This window comes from Pimephales promelas, chromosome 3, assembly GCF_988280905.1.
Source record: "Pimephales promelas chromosome 3, fPimPro1.hap1.1, whole genome shotgun sequence".
In the NCBI taxonomy this organism is placed as follows: Eukaryota; Metazoa; Chordata; class Actinopteri; order Cypriniformes; family Leuciscidae; genus Pimephales; species Pimephales promelas.
This window is the reverse complement of record NC_142771.1, coordinates 37,998,562-38,015,404: the sequence shown is the minus strand read 5'-3', so window position 1 is coordinate 38,015,404 and position 16,843 is coordinate 37,998,562. Positions and strand designations below refer to the sequence as shown.

Genomic DNA, 16,843 nt, shown 5'->3' with positions numbered 1-16,843 from the left:
ATCGGTTATCGGTATCGGCCACAAATTTTCACATCGGTGCATCACTACCTGTAATTGTGTCTTTTTTTTTCTTTCCATTTATTTGTTCTATATTGTGACTTTTCTTCTTTGCTTATAATGTCTTCATTAAAAAAAATACAAAAATAGAAACGCTTGCGTTAACTTCAAGCATAACCATTACAAAGGCGGACTCCATCGTGTTTCTGCAAATGTTTCTCTTGGCTTTGCGATCCTTTATTATGGTCAGAAAAGATGTTTAGAGCACATCTAAACCCGGCCCAGCCCCCAACTTAAACATGACGTGGTAAAAGAACGGCTCTAGTACAGCAAAGCTTTGGAACCAGTTCTCCTCGCCGAGAACCGGTTCTTTGGCTGTCGAAACACAAAGAACTGGTTTGCGCGCAGGCACCGGCTCTGAACCGGCTCTCAAAATGCTTTGGTGGAAAAGGGGCTAGTGTTGCTTTAATGGAAACCTCTTCGACTGTTTCTTGTGTTCAGTTGACAAGTCTGACTACATGGTGGGCAGTTATGGGCCCCGGCCGGATGAATACGAGTTCCTGACACCCTTGGAGGAGGCACCCAAAGGCATGCTGGCCCGGGGCACTTACAACATTAAATCCAAGTTCACTGACGACGACAAGCACGACCACCTGTCCTGGGAATGGAACCTCAACATCAAGAAGGAATGGAAAGATTGAGTGGTTTCCAAACCCCCATTTTCCTTCTTGCCTTCCTCCTACCTAATTCCTCACTCCCTTTCTTCCCCTCCATCGTCATCATCATCATCATCATCATAGTTCTGGATTAACCGATTCAAAGGAAAAGGATTTTTCTCACTCCGTCCACTTTCCCCATCTTCAATCCCTTCCTCCACATTCCTATCCCTTTCCCTCCCAGATGAGTATTGAGGCTTTTCATGAAATATATATGTGAAAACAAACAAAAACGTGCACAATCCATATTTTGTGTTTTGGTTTGTTTGTATATAAAAGTAAAACCAAGAGGAAAAAAAAAAAGAAAATTAAAAAAAAAAAACCTCATGGATACTTTTGACATGGATGTTATTAGTAATCTTCACCGCCCTTTGTCGTCCTCATGTGTCCCCGAACCCTTCCCGATTATCCCACGTCATTCCCTTTTTCTGACATTCCTTGTTTTCTTTTTTAACCATGATCTGCCTTTATGAGTGTAATGGGAGAAGGTGCCACTTGCATTCCCTCATAACTCAAGTTTGCCTTTGCCCAGAGGGAACGTGTCCGATGCCTTCGAGATGAGCCTAGGGTTAGTGTAGCACGGGTAATTGTTAGCGACTGTAGCGGCGCAGGTCTTTACTTGGCTCTCGGTATGAATGTGTGCGTGTCCGATTATGGTTTTAGCTACGTAGGGTTCGTCATCCTGTCCACTAGGGGAGCCGTACTAAGAATCAGCACTAACGGCGTAGGGGTTTTTGTGTTAACCATTTCATCGCCATGTGGCCTTAAAAATGATTCCTGTAGCAAGACATCGAGGAGCGGCCTTTTAGCATCTTAAGTTTAAATTCACTCAAGTCTTTCGTCCTTAAGAGGCCAAGGTGTCTTACCTGCTCCCTCAAGGGACTGGCGGTTGCATCTTCTGCCTCATTCATTCGGCTCAAGTCAGGATGGACCAACCTTGAAAGCCAGTTGAAGATAGTGAACCTTGATGCTGAGCAAACATTTCCCCCAAGTCAGTTATCAAATCCCTTCCAAAGACGACTGGTGCTTCGTTTGCTGAATGTGCCCTTAGTTTGTGGTTTACGTGAGTCACCAGGTTTTCACTAACAGGTCTCAAGTATTGAACTATTCTACAGAAAAATTACCAACACCATAGATTGTGCCTCCAGTATTGACGACCACACGCTGCTCTCGATGCGTAAACCTAAGGGAAAGAAAGTCAGGACTCTAAAGGAGGTGCATTTGTAGTGGGGACAGATCTGGAGTGAACCCTAAATCTCAACTCTCAGTTCCAGTCCAGGTGTAGTCTGACCTCAATGTTCAAAACGAGAGAGGATGTTGCCATGCATCACTGTACTGTTTTATACACGCTTGTTTTGTTTGTTTTTTCTTCCGGTGACATTGCCTGCAAAGTAGTGGCTTGTTGTGCTGGTCCAGAATGCTGCTTCTGTCTTCACCTGTTTGTACTTATCTGGAGATTACTGTTCACCTGTGTCAACATTAAAGTGTTCAGAACAGACCGTTTCTGTTGTCTTCCATTCACCGACCTGAATTCTGTACCATTGTTTTTTGTTTTCCTTCACCAGGGGGATGTCTAGATGGGAAGCCTCATTCTGACTATTTGAACTTAGTGGCACCAAGGTTAGGAGTCGTCTTGTAGTCTTGCAGAGCAAGTCCTGACTATCGGCATAAAGTTTGGTCTACATTACAGCTAGAGCTAGGTATACTACATTTTCTGAGCTCTGCTCCATCTAGCCCACAGTTGGGCACACCAGACATTCAAAGTACACTCCATTGACAGTAGCTACGTTTACATGGGACACCGTTTGTTGAGTAAATCTGAACAAAGTGATTGGGTTGATGTGCTCGTGCAAGCTCCAAATCAGAATTGATCTTTTGACGTGCACACTGTACGAATATATAGTCTGCCGCCGTTTTAACATGCTACCTATGTTGCTGCTTTGTTTTAAAGAGTAGACTTGAATTGATAGTTCACCCAAATTAACCCATGATTTAATCACACAAAACCCATCCTTGGTGTATAAGCTTGATAAATGGCAGTGATTAGTGGTTCTGATTTTGAAGCCCAAAATAGCGCATCCATCCATCATAAAAGTAATCCAAACGGCTCCAGGGCCTTAATAAAGGCCTTCTGAAGCAAAGCAATGAGTTTTCGTAAGAAAAATTTCAATATTTAAAACTTTATGTTCCAAAATGACTAGCTTTCGGCAGACGGCCTACTCAAGTCGACATTTTTGGGTGAATTCTCCCTTTAATATTTATATATTCCGGGTCCCAATTTGGATACGACAAGAACATGAACAATTGTGCCGTGCTGCTTATATTTATTAAGCAGTAAAAACACCCCTTCCCACGTCCAAAACAAGGCGTCTGAAACGAGGACTGGTGGGATGTTGTCCTGCTGTCGATCAGCAGGAGCAGGATTGGGCACCCCTGCTTTAGGCTTTACTCTAAAGAGGAACAAGAAAGTGTCCACAGTTCATTTTGATTTGACCTTATTTTGAGGGATGGGGTTATTCAAAATGGTTACTTAACACCAGAAATTAACCAACATAGAGAAAAATGGATGGAGACTTTACGATCAGAATGCGTTCATACAGAAATACCAATTGTTATGTCTTGCTTATAGGTATGTCTAACTACTAAGCGCCTCAGAAGTACTGAATAGCATCTAAATACGACTTGATGGAACTAACCTAAACCTTTGGTAGGTCCAGTGATTAGTGCTACCTCGTTGTAGCAACCTAGTACCTTTTGGGCACCTTTAGTTCCTGGTGGACAGGTTCACCCAAACTCCCAGATGTTACAGAAAGCCTTGATTTTCTGCAATTGTTGGTCAGTTTTGTGTGAAACGTGCCAGTCTGTGGGCCAAAACTGTTGCATGTAAGATTTTTCACAGAACAAGGGTTTCCTTCTAGACACAACCCTACAGCAAATTCATCCCGATCACTCAACTCGCTCACTCACTCACTTGTTCATCCATATGCTCAAGGTAATAAATGTATCAAACACCCTTCTAAAGCAAAGTGTGATTTAATATTGAACAAAAGTGGTTACACAACGCTGTGGTTATTCATAACATGTAATGCATGCAAGAAAGGAAATAATCAGCAATGATCATCTTCAGGGTGAATATGGTTAACAGTTTAACCAATAGTGAGTAACATGGTCTACACTAAAAGGCCAATCCGGCAAAAGCACATTAGACGAAGAACATCCTGTTAAAGGAAAAACCACCATTTATCTCTTGATATGTGGCACCAAATGATTCAGGGATGGGTTGTGCTAAACAGCCCCCTCTAAACATCTTTCTGACTGTAGTTTCGAAAAAAGGAAAAGTAAGACGTTACATGAACGACTGAGGAAACAGAATCAGTGGCACGACTATTAGGAGCGAAATCGGCTATTTTCCACCTTTCCTCCCTTTGGTGGAGTTCGAGTCACTTTTCCTCCCTTTGGTGGAGTTAATGTCGCTCTTGGTCCTCTGCAAGCGGGAAAAGATCTCCTTGAAGAGGGCTTTGTACTCGGGAGTGTTTTGGCTCAGCCGCTTGTCCACAGCCTCCACTTGCCGGCTGATTCCCTCCAGGGCCTCAGGAGTCGAGGGCGTCTGTGGAGGAGTGGGCGGCCGCTGGGGTTCTGCGATCCGACACTCCTTCATGGACGGGTCCCGGGACACGGGTCGGGAGGTCTGCACCTCAGCGTGGCACAGACTCTCCTCGTGGCGCCGGCACTTTCCAAGCAGCTCCTCGTACTTCTCCAGGAGGGCGTGATACTGCTCATCCACCTCCCGTAGGATGGACATGCCCCTCTTCCGGACGCCATTAGCATGAAGCGCGTAGCTGCCTTTGCGCCTCCCTGAGGCATCGAGCGCAGAGATGGCGTCTAGAGCCGTGTCGCTGCAACTCTTCCGGACGGGCGCCGCGTCCCCGTTCTGAGTTCCAGCCATGACGGTATCATCCGGCGTGTCCGTCTCGGGGGCGCAGTTGAGCAGCGTTTGCTCCAGGCCCTCGTCTCCGCTTAGCAGGCAAGCTCGGGACTTGCGGAGCTGCTGCATCTCCTGTAGCTCCGCCTCCAATTCGTACACGCGACGCTGGCAATTCTCTGCCCCCGTGAGACGCTGCTCCAAGCGCTCATACTCCTGTAGCACCGCGCCACATTCCCGCTCGGCCGCCTCACGCCGACCGCGCTCGGCCGCCACCGCTGCGCGCAAAGACGACACCATCACGCGCATATGCTCCTTCTCTTCGTCAGCAGGTGGACATTCCTCTAGGTCACCGCTGCCCGGGTAGGACACCATGAAGCTATCCTCGTACCTGCAAAAGAAACACCAAACCATAGGCACAGAGAACACACCGTGATGGATCCAAAGCACAGAATATGCAGGTTTTAGAGATGACAATATCGCTGGATGATAACACATTTTTAAAGTCACAACATAATGGAAGCATCACATTTTCTTGCATATAGTGACTATAGAGGCCCCAACTTTAGGACCAAGTCGATACTGAAATTTTAAAATTGTGACTCGAGCGGAATCGTACACACCTCTGATTGGCCATTATGTTCACATGCTCTTAGGATTTGTCTTTGATTGGCTACAATGATCAACGCACGGGAGCTTTTGAAACTGTGTTGAAAAACGGGATCGGGAGCGTTTGAAAGCAAAAGCAAGGACCGTTCCGTTGATAGACGCCTGCTTTCAAACACTCCCGTGTGTTAGCGTAAGCGGTACCGAAGTCAGTCCTTTTTGACAACTCTAGTGACGTACGATGTGGGAGTGTGTAGAAACGTAGGGAATGATTGGTTGATGTTGAGACGTGGGCCTCTGCCCATAAAAGTGACAATCTTGGATTGGCGTAAACTAATGCTGCGTCCTAAACCTGTATTGTAGGTACTAAATTTGATTTGAAACTTGCTTCACGAACATTAAAAAATTATGTATGAATGAAATTCGGATGTACATCCATGTTGTCACTTTCACGTGACCTATGGGATCAGTTGCGTCGCTTCACTGCCATTCACAAATCCTCTCCTCATGGGACAGTAAGGTGTCCATTGAATGCACACTTCAGAATCTCACCAGAAGAAGTAGCTCATCTGGGGACATTTTGGAAATTTGGACAAGCTATTTGGCTCACGTACTGTATTTGATATGCTAGTATGCAATTTTGGACACTAGGTAAATGATTGGAGAAGTCTCCATCAAGAGTCTGTAAATTTTCAGAGGACTGAGTTATGATATTTTAGAAAATTAAAACAAAAAGTGCATGGATTTGTTCGTAATAAGATAATTCAGAGGGTTCCCTAGCTTTAAAAGCCATCTTATTGAGACTGCACTCAACACATCAATTTCTAGACATATTTTAGGCCTGATTATAACCAGAAAAATGTGTCTAACTGATCAATTCCCTGAACTTGAGGAACCCTTTTTTAAATATATATTTTACTTTAAATGTAAAACTAAAATCCCTAAATTATTTAAAAAGATCAACAGTCATTGATTATGCTTATTAAAGGGGTCATGAACTGGCTTTTTAAATTGTATTATATTGTTGTCTGAGGTCAACTTATGACATTTGCTTGGTTTTTGCATTCAAAAACATCAAAATGTATAAGTAATAGGCTATTTTGTACCCTAGTTTTGAGCCTAGCTGAAAAACACTCTTTTTTTTATGGGTGTCTCGCACTGAAGACTTGGAAGTAAACGGCCACTGCTGTGAGTGGATAACAGTTTTGCATATTATAATGAGTTTCGACTCACTCGTCAGTGCTGGGAGTCCGTGTGTTGCACCATTCCTGTCAGATCCAATATAGACGGCACAGCACCGTTCTTTACTCTTAATCGGTCTGCAAATCCAGTCTTGTTGACAAAACAATCCTCAGTGAAATGAAGCGAACAGACGGATGATGTTTTACATCACTAGCTGGAACGTTATTAAAAATAAAGTTTATCCATGCAGTCCAATTGGAATCCAGAGGAAGCTGATGTAGCGACTGTCTTTTTCCACAACCAGGCACTGCACAATATTTTTAGTAGCTCGATAGGCCTACCTCATGATGACAAACCCTATGTTATTTAGCTATGCGTGTAATGCGCGAATCAGTGGGCGGGGCTAAACCGGCCGTGTTGAAGTAGGCGTTTATCTTCTTCTGCGGGGGTGGTGTTTTATCCTCTTTGTCGTCATAGTTCCCCACTTTGAAAAACGAGTCGTTTGCTGAGCCTGGTGTCAATAAAAGCTTTTATTGGACTAACAAGGACGTTTTCAGTTCTGAAATTTACAGGCTATTCTTATAATATGACGATCTCTTAGATGTCAAAAGCTCAAGGAAAATTTGATTTCTCAGTTCATCACCCCTTTAAAGATGTTTTGCAAACTCTACACTCTGTATGTTGTTAAAGAACAGTATGATCCAATGAAAGCACTGTTCTTCTGTCCCGCACAGCCTCGTCTTCATTCCGGTCACAAAGTAAACATGGCTACCCTGACAAAACTCTGTTCTTCTCTTTCTTGGAAATTACTGTGCGTCCATTTTTGTCCCCAGTGGACAGATTTTTTAATGGCACGACATGCCTCCACTGCAGGTGTAATAAATCGGGACGTACCTGGGAGCGGTGCAGAGCTCTTTGAGGCAGGGGAAAGAGTGCACTGTCTTTCTCCTCTCTTTCTTTTCTCTGTGAACCCTGAGCTCCTCCAAAGTGCGCAACTCCTCCACGCGAGCCGTTAACGTGTCGACCTGCCCCTGCAGCATCTCCATAGTACCCGTCAATCTGTAGGAACATGTTTGCATATGATCAACTCAATGCACGAGACAGCCAGGCAACATAAACCACCATTGTATTTACACATGGTTCCTAGACAGAAACATAGTGTCGGCCCAGATCCGGCCCACTTCCGGGACACGTTGCTTCACGTGTGTACTGACCTGGGCCGATACCCTATGATGCTGTCCGGGTTGGAAACACTTTTCCAGCAGATGAACAACAAAAACATTGACAGCCAATCAGAAACCATCCTGCTTTAAAGAGCTTGAGCATTTAAAGCAGCAGATGATAAAGCTCAGAATAATCTGGGCTGCGTTTTCTAAAACATTGTAATCCTAAAATGATCGGTGGCAATTGTTCTACGCTCGACGTATGCGTACGATGCTTTTCGACGAAACTTTGATGTGGACACTAATATAGTTATCGTTCTTTGTGTGAACAAAGAGGCCTTTAGACTCATGATGTCAGGAATGTGTCACTTTTAGAGAGGTCCAATAGAATAACTGGTATTGGCATTTTCGGTACCGAAGTACCAGTACTTGTGTCGCCCCCTTGTGTCGTGTAGTGCGTTTCCTCTGATACGGTACGGCTCACCTGTCAATCTTCTGCTGAGAAGCTTTGCTTTCCAGCACCAGTTTCTCATTGGTTATCTCCAGCTCTCGGGCCGTCACATCCAACTGCTCGTACACCTTAGCGTGCTGCTCGTTCATCTCGCGTAACATCTCCATCTGCTTGGTCAAGTACTGACGCAGACACACATGCAGAGTTTATGATATCACTGTAAACAGTCAATGTTTTGTGATTGTTTTATTACAGTATGAGAGTATTGAGAGGTTTTAAAAACCTTTAAGGTTGACAAGTTTAATTTAATTAATCAGATATGCCGATATTGTGTAAACCTAATTAGAAACGGTTCATAAAAGTGCCAAAAATAACGTTTCCCCCAATGCTGATTGAAATATCACAGTATCTTGTTTGATGGAGTTCACCAATGTTCACAACTACAGTGAAAATGAGACCTGTGTTCAAGCTATTATAAAATGGCATATTCTTGTGGAAAGTTTGGTAATCTCTTGTGAAATGTGTTTTTGTGTTAAATATCGCTCTAAGCTTAAGACTATAAACCCCTTACATCTATTTTTTCCCCTGTGCTTGGATTCATACGGCCCAAGCAGTCTCAAGTCATTACAGGTCTGAGATGCTGTGCAATCCATACAGAATGAGGCCAGTCTCCGAATCTCTCTGGGAAACAGCGGCTCATTGTTCTCAGATATGTAACTGAGTCTTTGTTCAGAGGATCTGGCACACGTACAGGTGACTCCCACCTACAAACACGCTTCGTGCGCTACATTAGCATTGTGCTGATACACACGTGCCTCATCAACGGGAAAGCTGGAGACGTCAGGTCTGAGGTCAGCCATTCACAATGCAATGAGAATCCTTTTAGATTCAATTCATTTCCTCAATTTGAACTGAGGTCACACACGGTTTTATTGATATGAAAATTTCCACAAACTAATAATCAATGTTTGACTTTGAATCCAAAATGCAATTTGTTTTTTTGTGTTTAATGCATATACCCAGTATTTCATTGTATGGACCATGGTGGAAAACACCCAATTTCCTTCCAATTCATTTAATATATGCTAACACTGCAAATTTGATGTCAAAGCCAATTTGATTAATTTCATGACATTTTTGGAAAACAAAATGACGCCATTTACAGTGAGATTTAGGCAAAACTGTGACTAAACTTTACATCGTGTAAACGCAACACATCTGTAAAAATAATGCGAGTGAGCTCATTCATAATCAACATATTAAACATTAATATTTCGGACTTGTTGGTCGACCAAACCGCTTCTAATCGACCAACGGTTATTCGGACCATTAGTGTTGCTCGCCTCACTTTTATATTTTGGCTTTTGAACCTTTGGTTTTGTTTCCAAAGCATCAGCACATAACAGCACTTTCATCTATCTGTCGTGAATATACTGCAAATATTCAATCTAAAGGACGTGTGAAAGTGAGCAGAAATGAGATCATGATTATGAAATCATACGTCAGGTTAAAAGGATACTCCACTTTTTTTTTTTTTTTGGAGATAGTCATTTTACATTGAAGTCATTTTGAGCCTGTTTCCCATATGGAAGTCAATGGGACCAGAACCTGTCTGGTTACTGATATTCTTCTAAATATCAGAAATTTGGCTGAATGGATTCGAAAATGGAAAAACTCAATTGTTTAATTGAGTTGTCGAACGAGGGAGAGTTGGGGGAGTTGTAAAACGAGCCTAATCCAAAAAAAAGTGGAGTATCCCTTTAAGTCAAGTCAAGTATGGCGGTTTTCACAATATAGATTGCATCAAAGCAGTTTCACAGTATCAATCAAAACATAATAACAACGTTCGTTTCTTAGTGGAAAAACATCCACGTTTGGTAGAGCTGATCAAAGTCATCAATAGCGCTTCATGATCAAGTTCAAACCAGCAGCGAAACATTCCCAGACCACCCTTTTTAATGCGGACTCGGGTACGCTTACATCATCCAAAGTCTGACATCAATCGAACCCGAGGTGCGCTCCCAAAGGGCTAGTGTGAAATAATGCAGATTGCTTGGTGTTTACGGTTTATGATGATATTGAACATAGTCATTTAGGCAAGTCCTGCCACTCGGCCGCCATCTTGGCAACGTCTCCGGCCAGCAAGACCAGGCTCCTGTCTAAATGAAAGGGCAGAGTCAGAACTGAACTTTCACTGGTCACGGGACATAAAAACTGCTCGTATAGAAACAGCAGTACAATATGATAGAAATCGCTGAAAAAGTTTGATGACTTTGCCCCATAATAAGGTTTAAAACACCCTTTTCCCCACAGGTTATACGTTTACTACGCATGCGCAAGGGTTCTCGTCTCCACTGTCGCTGACATCAACTGTACGATAGGCTTATATGTTTCCCGGCTTGACTGTTAAAAGCAGACGATTGGCTTTCCAGCGGGAGGGGCGGGACATGTGCATACAACCGCCATCTTTGGCACAATGGGTTTTTTCAATATTTTTTCAATATTGAGGATTGAGGAAGTGGCATCTAAACTGTCTCGGACTTCATTTAGAGAAACATCTAATGCAGTATCGTCATACATTAAGCACAATAATGTGAGCGTCAGTTGTGGATCCTGAGGATGCATTGGCGGGCCTGTACCTCGATCTCCTGCACCTGCTCCTCGTTGTTGATGTACATCTGCTGCAGCGAGTCCTCCAGCTCTTTATTGCGCTCCAGGAGGGTTTTGCCCAGCTCGGCTGCCAAGTGCAGATCTGAGACAAACACACAGCGCAATATCAGGGGATCTGCCAGGAAGCCTTTTGTTTGTTTCTTTTTTTCCCTCCTTTAAGCAGCACATTGTGTCCTGCAGGTGTGTTTTAGCTTTAGGAAAAACATGGTTACCACAGGTTTCCATTCATTTCTATAGGGCAATTAAAGAGAACCCAATTACATATATTTACTTTAAATAAAGGAGGAATTTGAAAAGATAACTGTGAGAACAAGCAATTTAGCGACACAATGAGATTTTTGTGAAATCATACTGTTGGGGTCAGATTTATTATTATTATTTTAACCCTTTACCTGTTCCATAGAATTTAATTGTGCATTAAATTCAAAAGAATTTAAATATGCATTCTGCCATAACAAATTAATAAATTTCTATCAAAATATCACTTCTGTCACTAAATATGGAACCTTGAGACTCAGACCTTTCTGACAACATGCGTTTTGTCAAGATTAGAAAAGGTTTTGATAATAAATTATGAAAGATGATGCCAAATAATAATAATAATTTTTATATAATAAAAAAAATACCATTTCTATGGTAACACGACATCCAATTTCCAAACGGTTTTCACAGGATGAAGTCATGAGTTCGTAAGCTTTCAAATGATACCTAATTTATGATAACTACTAAAATATGTGATATAATAATAAGAAGAAATTATAAATGTATTTTAAAAAGTAAGGTAAGAAGTCCACTAAAAAGTGTAATATTACACTTTTTAGTGGACTTCTTACCTTACTTTTTAAAATATATTTTTATCTTTTTTTACTGACAAATACTAGTTTGTTTTTTTATGAACTTTTAGCACTAAAAACCAAAGTTTCAATTATTAAAAGTGTGTGCGTCGACTTTTTGTGACAAAGGTCAGAAACTCCTGTAATGACGTCGATTTTTTTGAGGCGCACTCTTGTCATAAATTCATATATTACTGTTCATTCATAATTTGTAAGAAAAAAACAGACCTATAATATCTATTAACCCTCTGAGACCTAAGGGTATTTTTACAATAAATTTTCGGTCTGGTGTCATTTACTAAAAAAGCTTGTAAAATATCAACCCTTTGGTGCACAGACAATTGACACACCTCTTTTTTTTCAGGACAAATTGAACTTTCAGCATATTTGTGTTACATTGATGTCACCTGAATGTAAAATAAGTTATGGGACCATAAAGACAAATGAAAAAATAAATCGGAAATGGAATCACTCAAATATTTATTGAAATCACACACACAAATAAATAAAAGCTAAGCAATTTTCCTCTGGAAAATAGTTTGTTCATGTCTTTGGAGTCCTGGAGCACAGGAATAAACATTATAACTTGTACAGAACAAAAACTATTGACATTTTTCCAAAAGAAGTCCAGGCGTTTGGGGCCTCATGAAATTCACTGGTGCCAAGCCTCAAAACAGTTCCTATCAGCAATCACACAGAGGGCCACATCACAGGTTTTGCATTTCTATTTTATTTATTCTTTTATTTATTATGTTCTTTTTATTCTTTTATAATACATTTATACTACTATAATACTTTTTTACAGTAAATAAATAAATGGCACTTCAGCTGGGTCTATCCTGGTCATCTAGTTCCTCATCTGTCAAAAAGCTCTGTTCTCCTGAAAATCCATCATCCTGCAATGCACCAAAATAGACCAGCGCTTTATTTACGACCATTTCGCTGTGTTTCTCTGTGAATCGCGCGTCTCTGTGCGTCTCTCTATCTCTCTACACTATATCAGCGCTTGGTTCATGCGTAATGACGCACACCAATGCTTACAACGGATCAGCCTGTAATTGGTCAAAAACCATCACGTGAAAACATCACGTGATATCCAGAATGGCCGCTAGCGTCGAGCTAGCGGCAAAAATGACCGAATATTTATGAATTATGGACTTCAAGATTATCAAAGTTTGACATAAAGCGTTTGGATTTATTGCTGAAAACCTCTGAAAGGAAGCACAAGTTCCAGGCTGGATAGAAAACCTTCTGTAAAGGCTAGAAAGACACGAAAGACACCCCCGTGATGGATAGCTCGTTAGCTTTCTGCTGGAAAAAACGGTAAGAAAATCGATAAATCTGTCATCGAGTTATGTAAACATTTATCGGAGGTGACGTGTGGCATCGTCGACGACGCCGTCGGGCTCAGGGGGTTAAGGAGTCTTAGACCTTTCCAACGATATATAGTTTGTCATGACTAGATTAGGATTTAATAGTAATATAGTGAAGTAAATTTAGGTTGCCCGTATACGGGCAAGTGACAGTTAAGGGGAAAGAAATAAACACTTATTCAGCAAGGATGGAGTAAAGTACAGACAGCTACAAAAATATTTCAATTTCAAATCAATGCTGTCCTTTTGAACTTTCTACACGTCAAAGAATCCTGAACAATTGTCACAGTTTTCCAAAAAAATATGAACATTGATAATCGGAAATGCTTCTACACTGTCGTTTTTTTTTTCTGGTCGAAATTTTGAGTTTCGATATCTCAGCTCTGGAAGGGTCTAGAGCCTCCATTTTTGCACTCAGGTCTAAGTCTCATGGCCCTCTGTCATAATCCAGAGTTTCAAGAAGATTGGGGATACTTAATTTTTCGCCGAAAAAAAAAACCGTAAGGGGTAACACTGTCGTTTTTTTTTCTGGTCGAAATTTTGAGTTTCGATATCTCAGCTTTGGAAGGGTCTAGAGCCTCCATTTTTGCACTCAGGTCTAAGTCTCATGGCCCTCTGTCATAATCCAGAGTTTCAAGAAGATTGGGGATACTTAATTTTTCGCCGAAAAAAAACCCGTAAGGGGTAACACTGTCGTTTTTTTTTTCTGGTCGAAATTTTGAGTTTCGATATCTCAGCTCTGGAAGGGTTTAGAGCCTCCATTTTTGCACTCAGGTCTAAGTCTCATGGCCTCCTATCATAATCCAGAGTTTCGAGAAAATTGGGGAAACTTAATTTTTCGCCCCAAAAAAAAAAAACGTAAGGGGTAACACTGTCGTTTTTTTTCTGGTCGAAATTTTGAGTTTCGATATCTCAGCTTTGGAAGGGTCTAGAGCCTCCATTTTTGCACTCAGGTCTAAGTCTCATGGCCCTCTGTCATAATCCAGAGTTTCAAGAAGATTGGGGATACTTAATTTTTCACCCAAAAAAAAAAACGTAAGGGGTAACACTGTCGTTTTTTTTTCTGGTCGAAATTTTGAGTTTCGATATCTCAGCTCTGGAAGGGTCTAGAGCCTCCATTTTTGCACTCAGGTCTAAGTCCCATGGCCCTCTATCATAATCCAGAGTTTCGAGAAAATTGGGGAAACTTAATTTTTCGCCCAAAAAAAAAAAACGTAAGGGGTAACACTGTCGTTTTTTTTTCTGGTCGAAATTTTGAGTTTCGATATCTCAGCTCTGGAAGGGTCTAGAGCCTCCATTTTTGCACTCAGGTCTAAGTCTCATGGCCCTCTATCATAATCCAGAGTTTCGAGAAAATTGGGGAAACTTAATTTTTCGCCCAAAAAAAAAAAAAAACGTAAGGGGTAACACTGTCGGTTTTTTTTCTGGTCGAAATTTTGAGTTTCGATATCTCAGCTCTGGAAGGGTCTAGAGCCTCCATTTTTGCACTCAGGTCTAAGTCTCATGGCCCCCTATCATAATCCAGAGTTTTGAGAAAATTGGGGAAACTTAATTTTTCGCCCAAAAAAAAAAAAAACGTAAGGGGTAACACTGTCGTTTTTTTTTCTGGTCGAAATTTTGAGTTTCGATATCTCAGCTCTGGAAGGGTCTAGAGCCTCCATTTTTGCACTCAGGTCTAAGTCTCATGGCCCTCTATCATAATCCAGAGTTTCGAGAAAATTGGGGAAACTCAATTTTTCGCCCAAAAAAAAAAAACGTAAGGGGTAACACTGTCGTTTTTTTTTCTGGTCGAAATTTTGAGTTTCGATATCTCAGCTCTGGAAGGGTCTAGAGCCTCCATTTTTGCACTCAGGTCTAAGTCTCATGGCCCCCTATCATAATCCAGAGTTTTGAGAAAATTGGGGAAACTTAATTTTTCGCCCAAAAAAAAAAAACGTAAGGGGTAACACTGTCGGTTTTTTTTCTGGTCGAAATTTTGAGTTTCGATATCTCAGCTCTGGAAGGGTCTAGAGCCTCCATTTTTGCACTCAGGTCTAAGTCTCATGGCCCTCTATCATAATCCAGAGTTTCGAGAAAATTGGGGAAACGTAATTTTTCGCCCCCAAAAAAAAAAACGTAAGGGGTAACACTGTCGTTTTTTTTTCTGGTCGAAATTTTGAGTGTCGATATCTCAGCTCTGGAAGGGTCTAGAGCCTCCATTTTTGCACTCAGGTCTAAGTCTCATGGCCCCCTATCATAATCCAGAGTTTCGAGAAAATTGCAGAAACTTAATTTTTCGCCCAAAAAAAAAAACGTAAGGGGTAACACTGTCGTTTTTTTTTCTGGTCGAAATTTTGAGTTTCAATATCTCAGCTTTGGAAGGGTCTAGAGCCTCCATTTTTGCACTCAGTTCTAAGTCTCATGGCCCTCTATCATAATCCAGAGTTTCAAGAAGATTGGGGATACTTAATTTTTCGCCCAAAAAAAAAAACGTAAGGGGTAACACTGTCGTTTTTTTTTCTGGTCGAAATTTTGAGTTTCGATATCTCAGCTCTGGAAGGGTCTAGAGCCTCCATTTTTGCACTCAGGTCTAAGTCTCATGGCCCTCTGTCATAATCCAGAGTTTCAAGAAGATTGGGGATACTTAATTTTTCGCCCCAAAAAAAAAAACATAAGGGGTAACACTGTCGTTTTTTTTTCTGGTCGAAATTTTGAGTTTCGATATCTCAGCTCTGGAAGGGTCTAGAGCCTCCATTTTTGCACTCAGGTCTAAGTCTCATGGCCCTCTATCATAATCCAGAGTTTCGTGAAATCTGGGGAAACTTAATTTTTCGCCCCCCCCAAAAAAAAACGTAAGGGGTAACACTGTCGTTTTTTTTTTCTGGTCGAAATTTTGAGTTTTGATATCTCAGCTCTAGAAGGGTTTAGAGCCTCCATTTTTGCACTCAGGTCTAAGTCTCATGGCCCTCTATCATAATCCAGAGTTTCGAGAAAATTGGGGAAACTTAATTTTTCGCCCAAAAAAAAAACAAAACGTAAGGGGTAACACTGTCGTTTTTTTTTCTGGTAGAAATTTTGAGTTTCGATATCTCAGCTCTGGAAGGGTCTAGAGCCTCCATTTTTGCACTCAGGTCTAAGTCTCATGGCCCTCTATCATAATCCAGAGTTTTGAGAAAATTGGGGAAACTTAATTTTTCGCCCAAAAAAAAAAACAAAACGTAAGGGGTAACACTGTCGTTTTTTTTTCTGGTCGAAATTTTGAGTTTCGATATCTCAGCTCTGGAAGGGTCTAGAGCCTCCATTTTTGCACTCAGGTCTAAGTCTCATGGCCCTCTATCATAATCCAGAGTTTCGTGAAAATTGGGGAAACTTAATTTTTCGCCCAAAAAAAAAAAACGTAAGGGGTAACACTGTCGTTTTTTTTCTGGTAGAAATTTTGAGTTTCGATATCTCAGCTCTGGAAGGGTCTAGAGCCTCCATTTTTGCACTCAGGTCTAAGTCTCATGGCCCTCTATCATAATCCAGAGTTTCGGGAAAATTGGGGAAACTTAATTTTTCGCCCAAAAAAAAAAAAACGTAAGGGGTAACACTGTCGTTTTTTTTTCTGGTCGAAATTTTGAGTTTCGATATCTCAGCTCTGGAAGGGTCTAGAGCCTCCATTTTTGCACTCAGGTCTAAGTCTCATGGCCCCCTATCATAATCCAGAGTTTTGAGAAAATTGTGAAAACTTAATTTTTCGCCCAAAAAAAAAAAAACGTAAGGGGTAACACTTTCGAGTTTTTTTCTGGTCGAAATTTTGAGTTTCGCTATCTCAGCTCTGGAAGGGTCTAGAGCCTCCATTTTTGCACTCAGGTCTAAGTCTCATGGCCCTCTGTCATAATCCAGAGTTTCAAGAAGATTGGGGATACTTAATTTTTCGCCCCAAAAAAAAAAACTATAAGGGGTAACACT

General features: G+C 41.3%; 2 protein-coding genes across 2 annotated transcripts in view; one reads left to right on the top strand and one right to left on the bottom strand.

Moving 5' to 3' along the window:
• The window catches only part of arhgdia (Rho GDP dissociation inhibitor alpha), a 38,164-nt gene extending 35,952 nt beyond the window's left edge, over window positions 1–2,212 (top strand). The window contains exon 6 of the mRNA XM_089128864.1: window positions 499–2,212. Within this exon, the coding sequence (XP_088984990.1) occupies window positions 499–698 (200 nt within the window). The 3' untranslated portion in view covers window positions 699–2,212. The remainder of the gene's footprint in view (window positions 1–498) is intronic.
• The window catches only part of cdr2l (cerebellar degeneration related protein 2 like), an 85,284-nt gene continuing 69,502 nt past the window's right edge, over window positions 1,062–16,843 (bottom strand). Inside the window, exons 3-6 of the mRNA XM_089128861.1 lie at window positions 10,677–10,789; window positions 8,071–8,219; window positions 7,318–7,482; window positions 1,062–5,026 (exon numbers count right to left, since the gene is read on the bottom strand). Coding sequence (XP_088984987.1) covers window positions 4,117–5,026; window positions 7,318–7,482; window positions 8,071–8,219; window positions 10,677–10,789 — 1,337 coding nt within the window. The 3' untranslated portion in view covers window positions 1,062–4,116. The remainder of the gene's footprint in view (window positions 5,027–7,317; window positions 7,483–8,070; window positions 8,220–10,676; window positions 10,790–16,843) is intronic.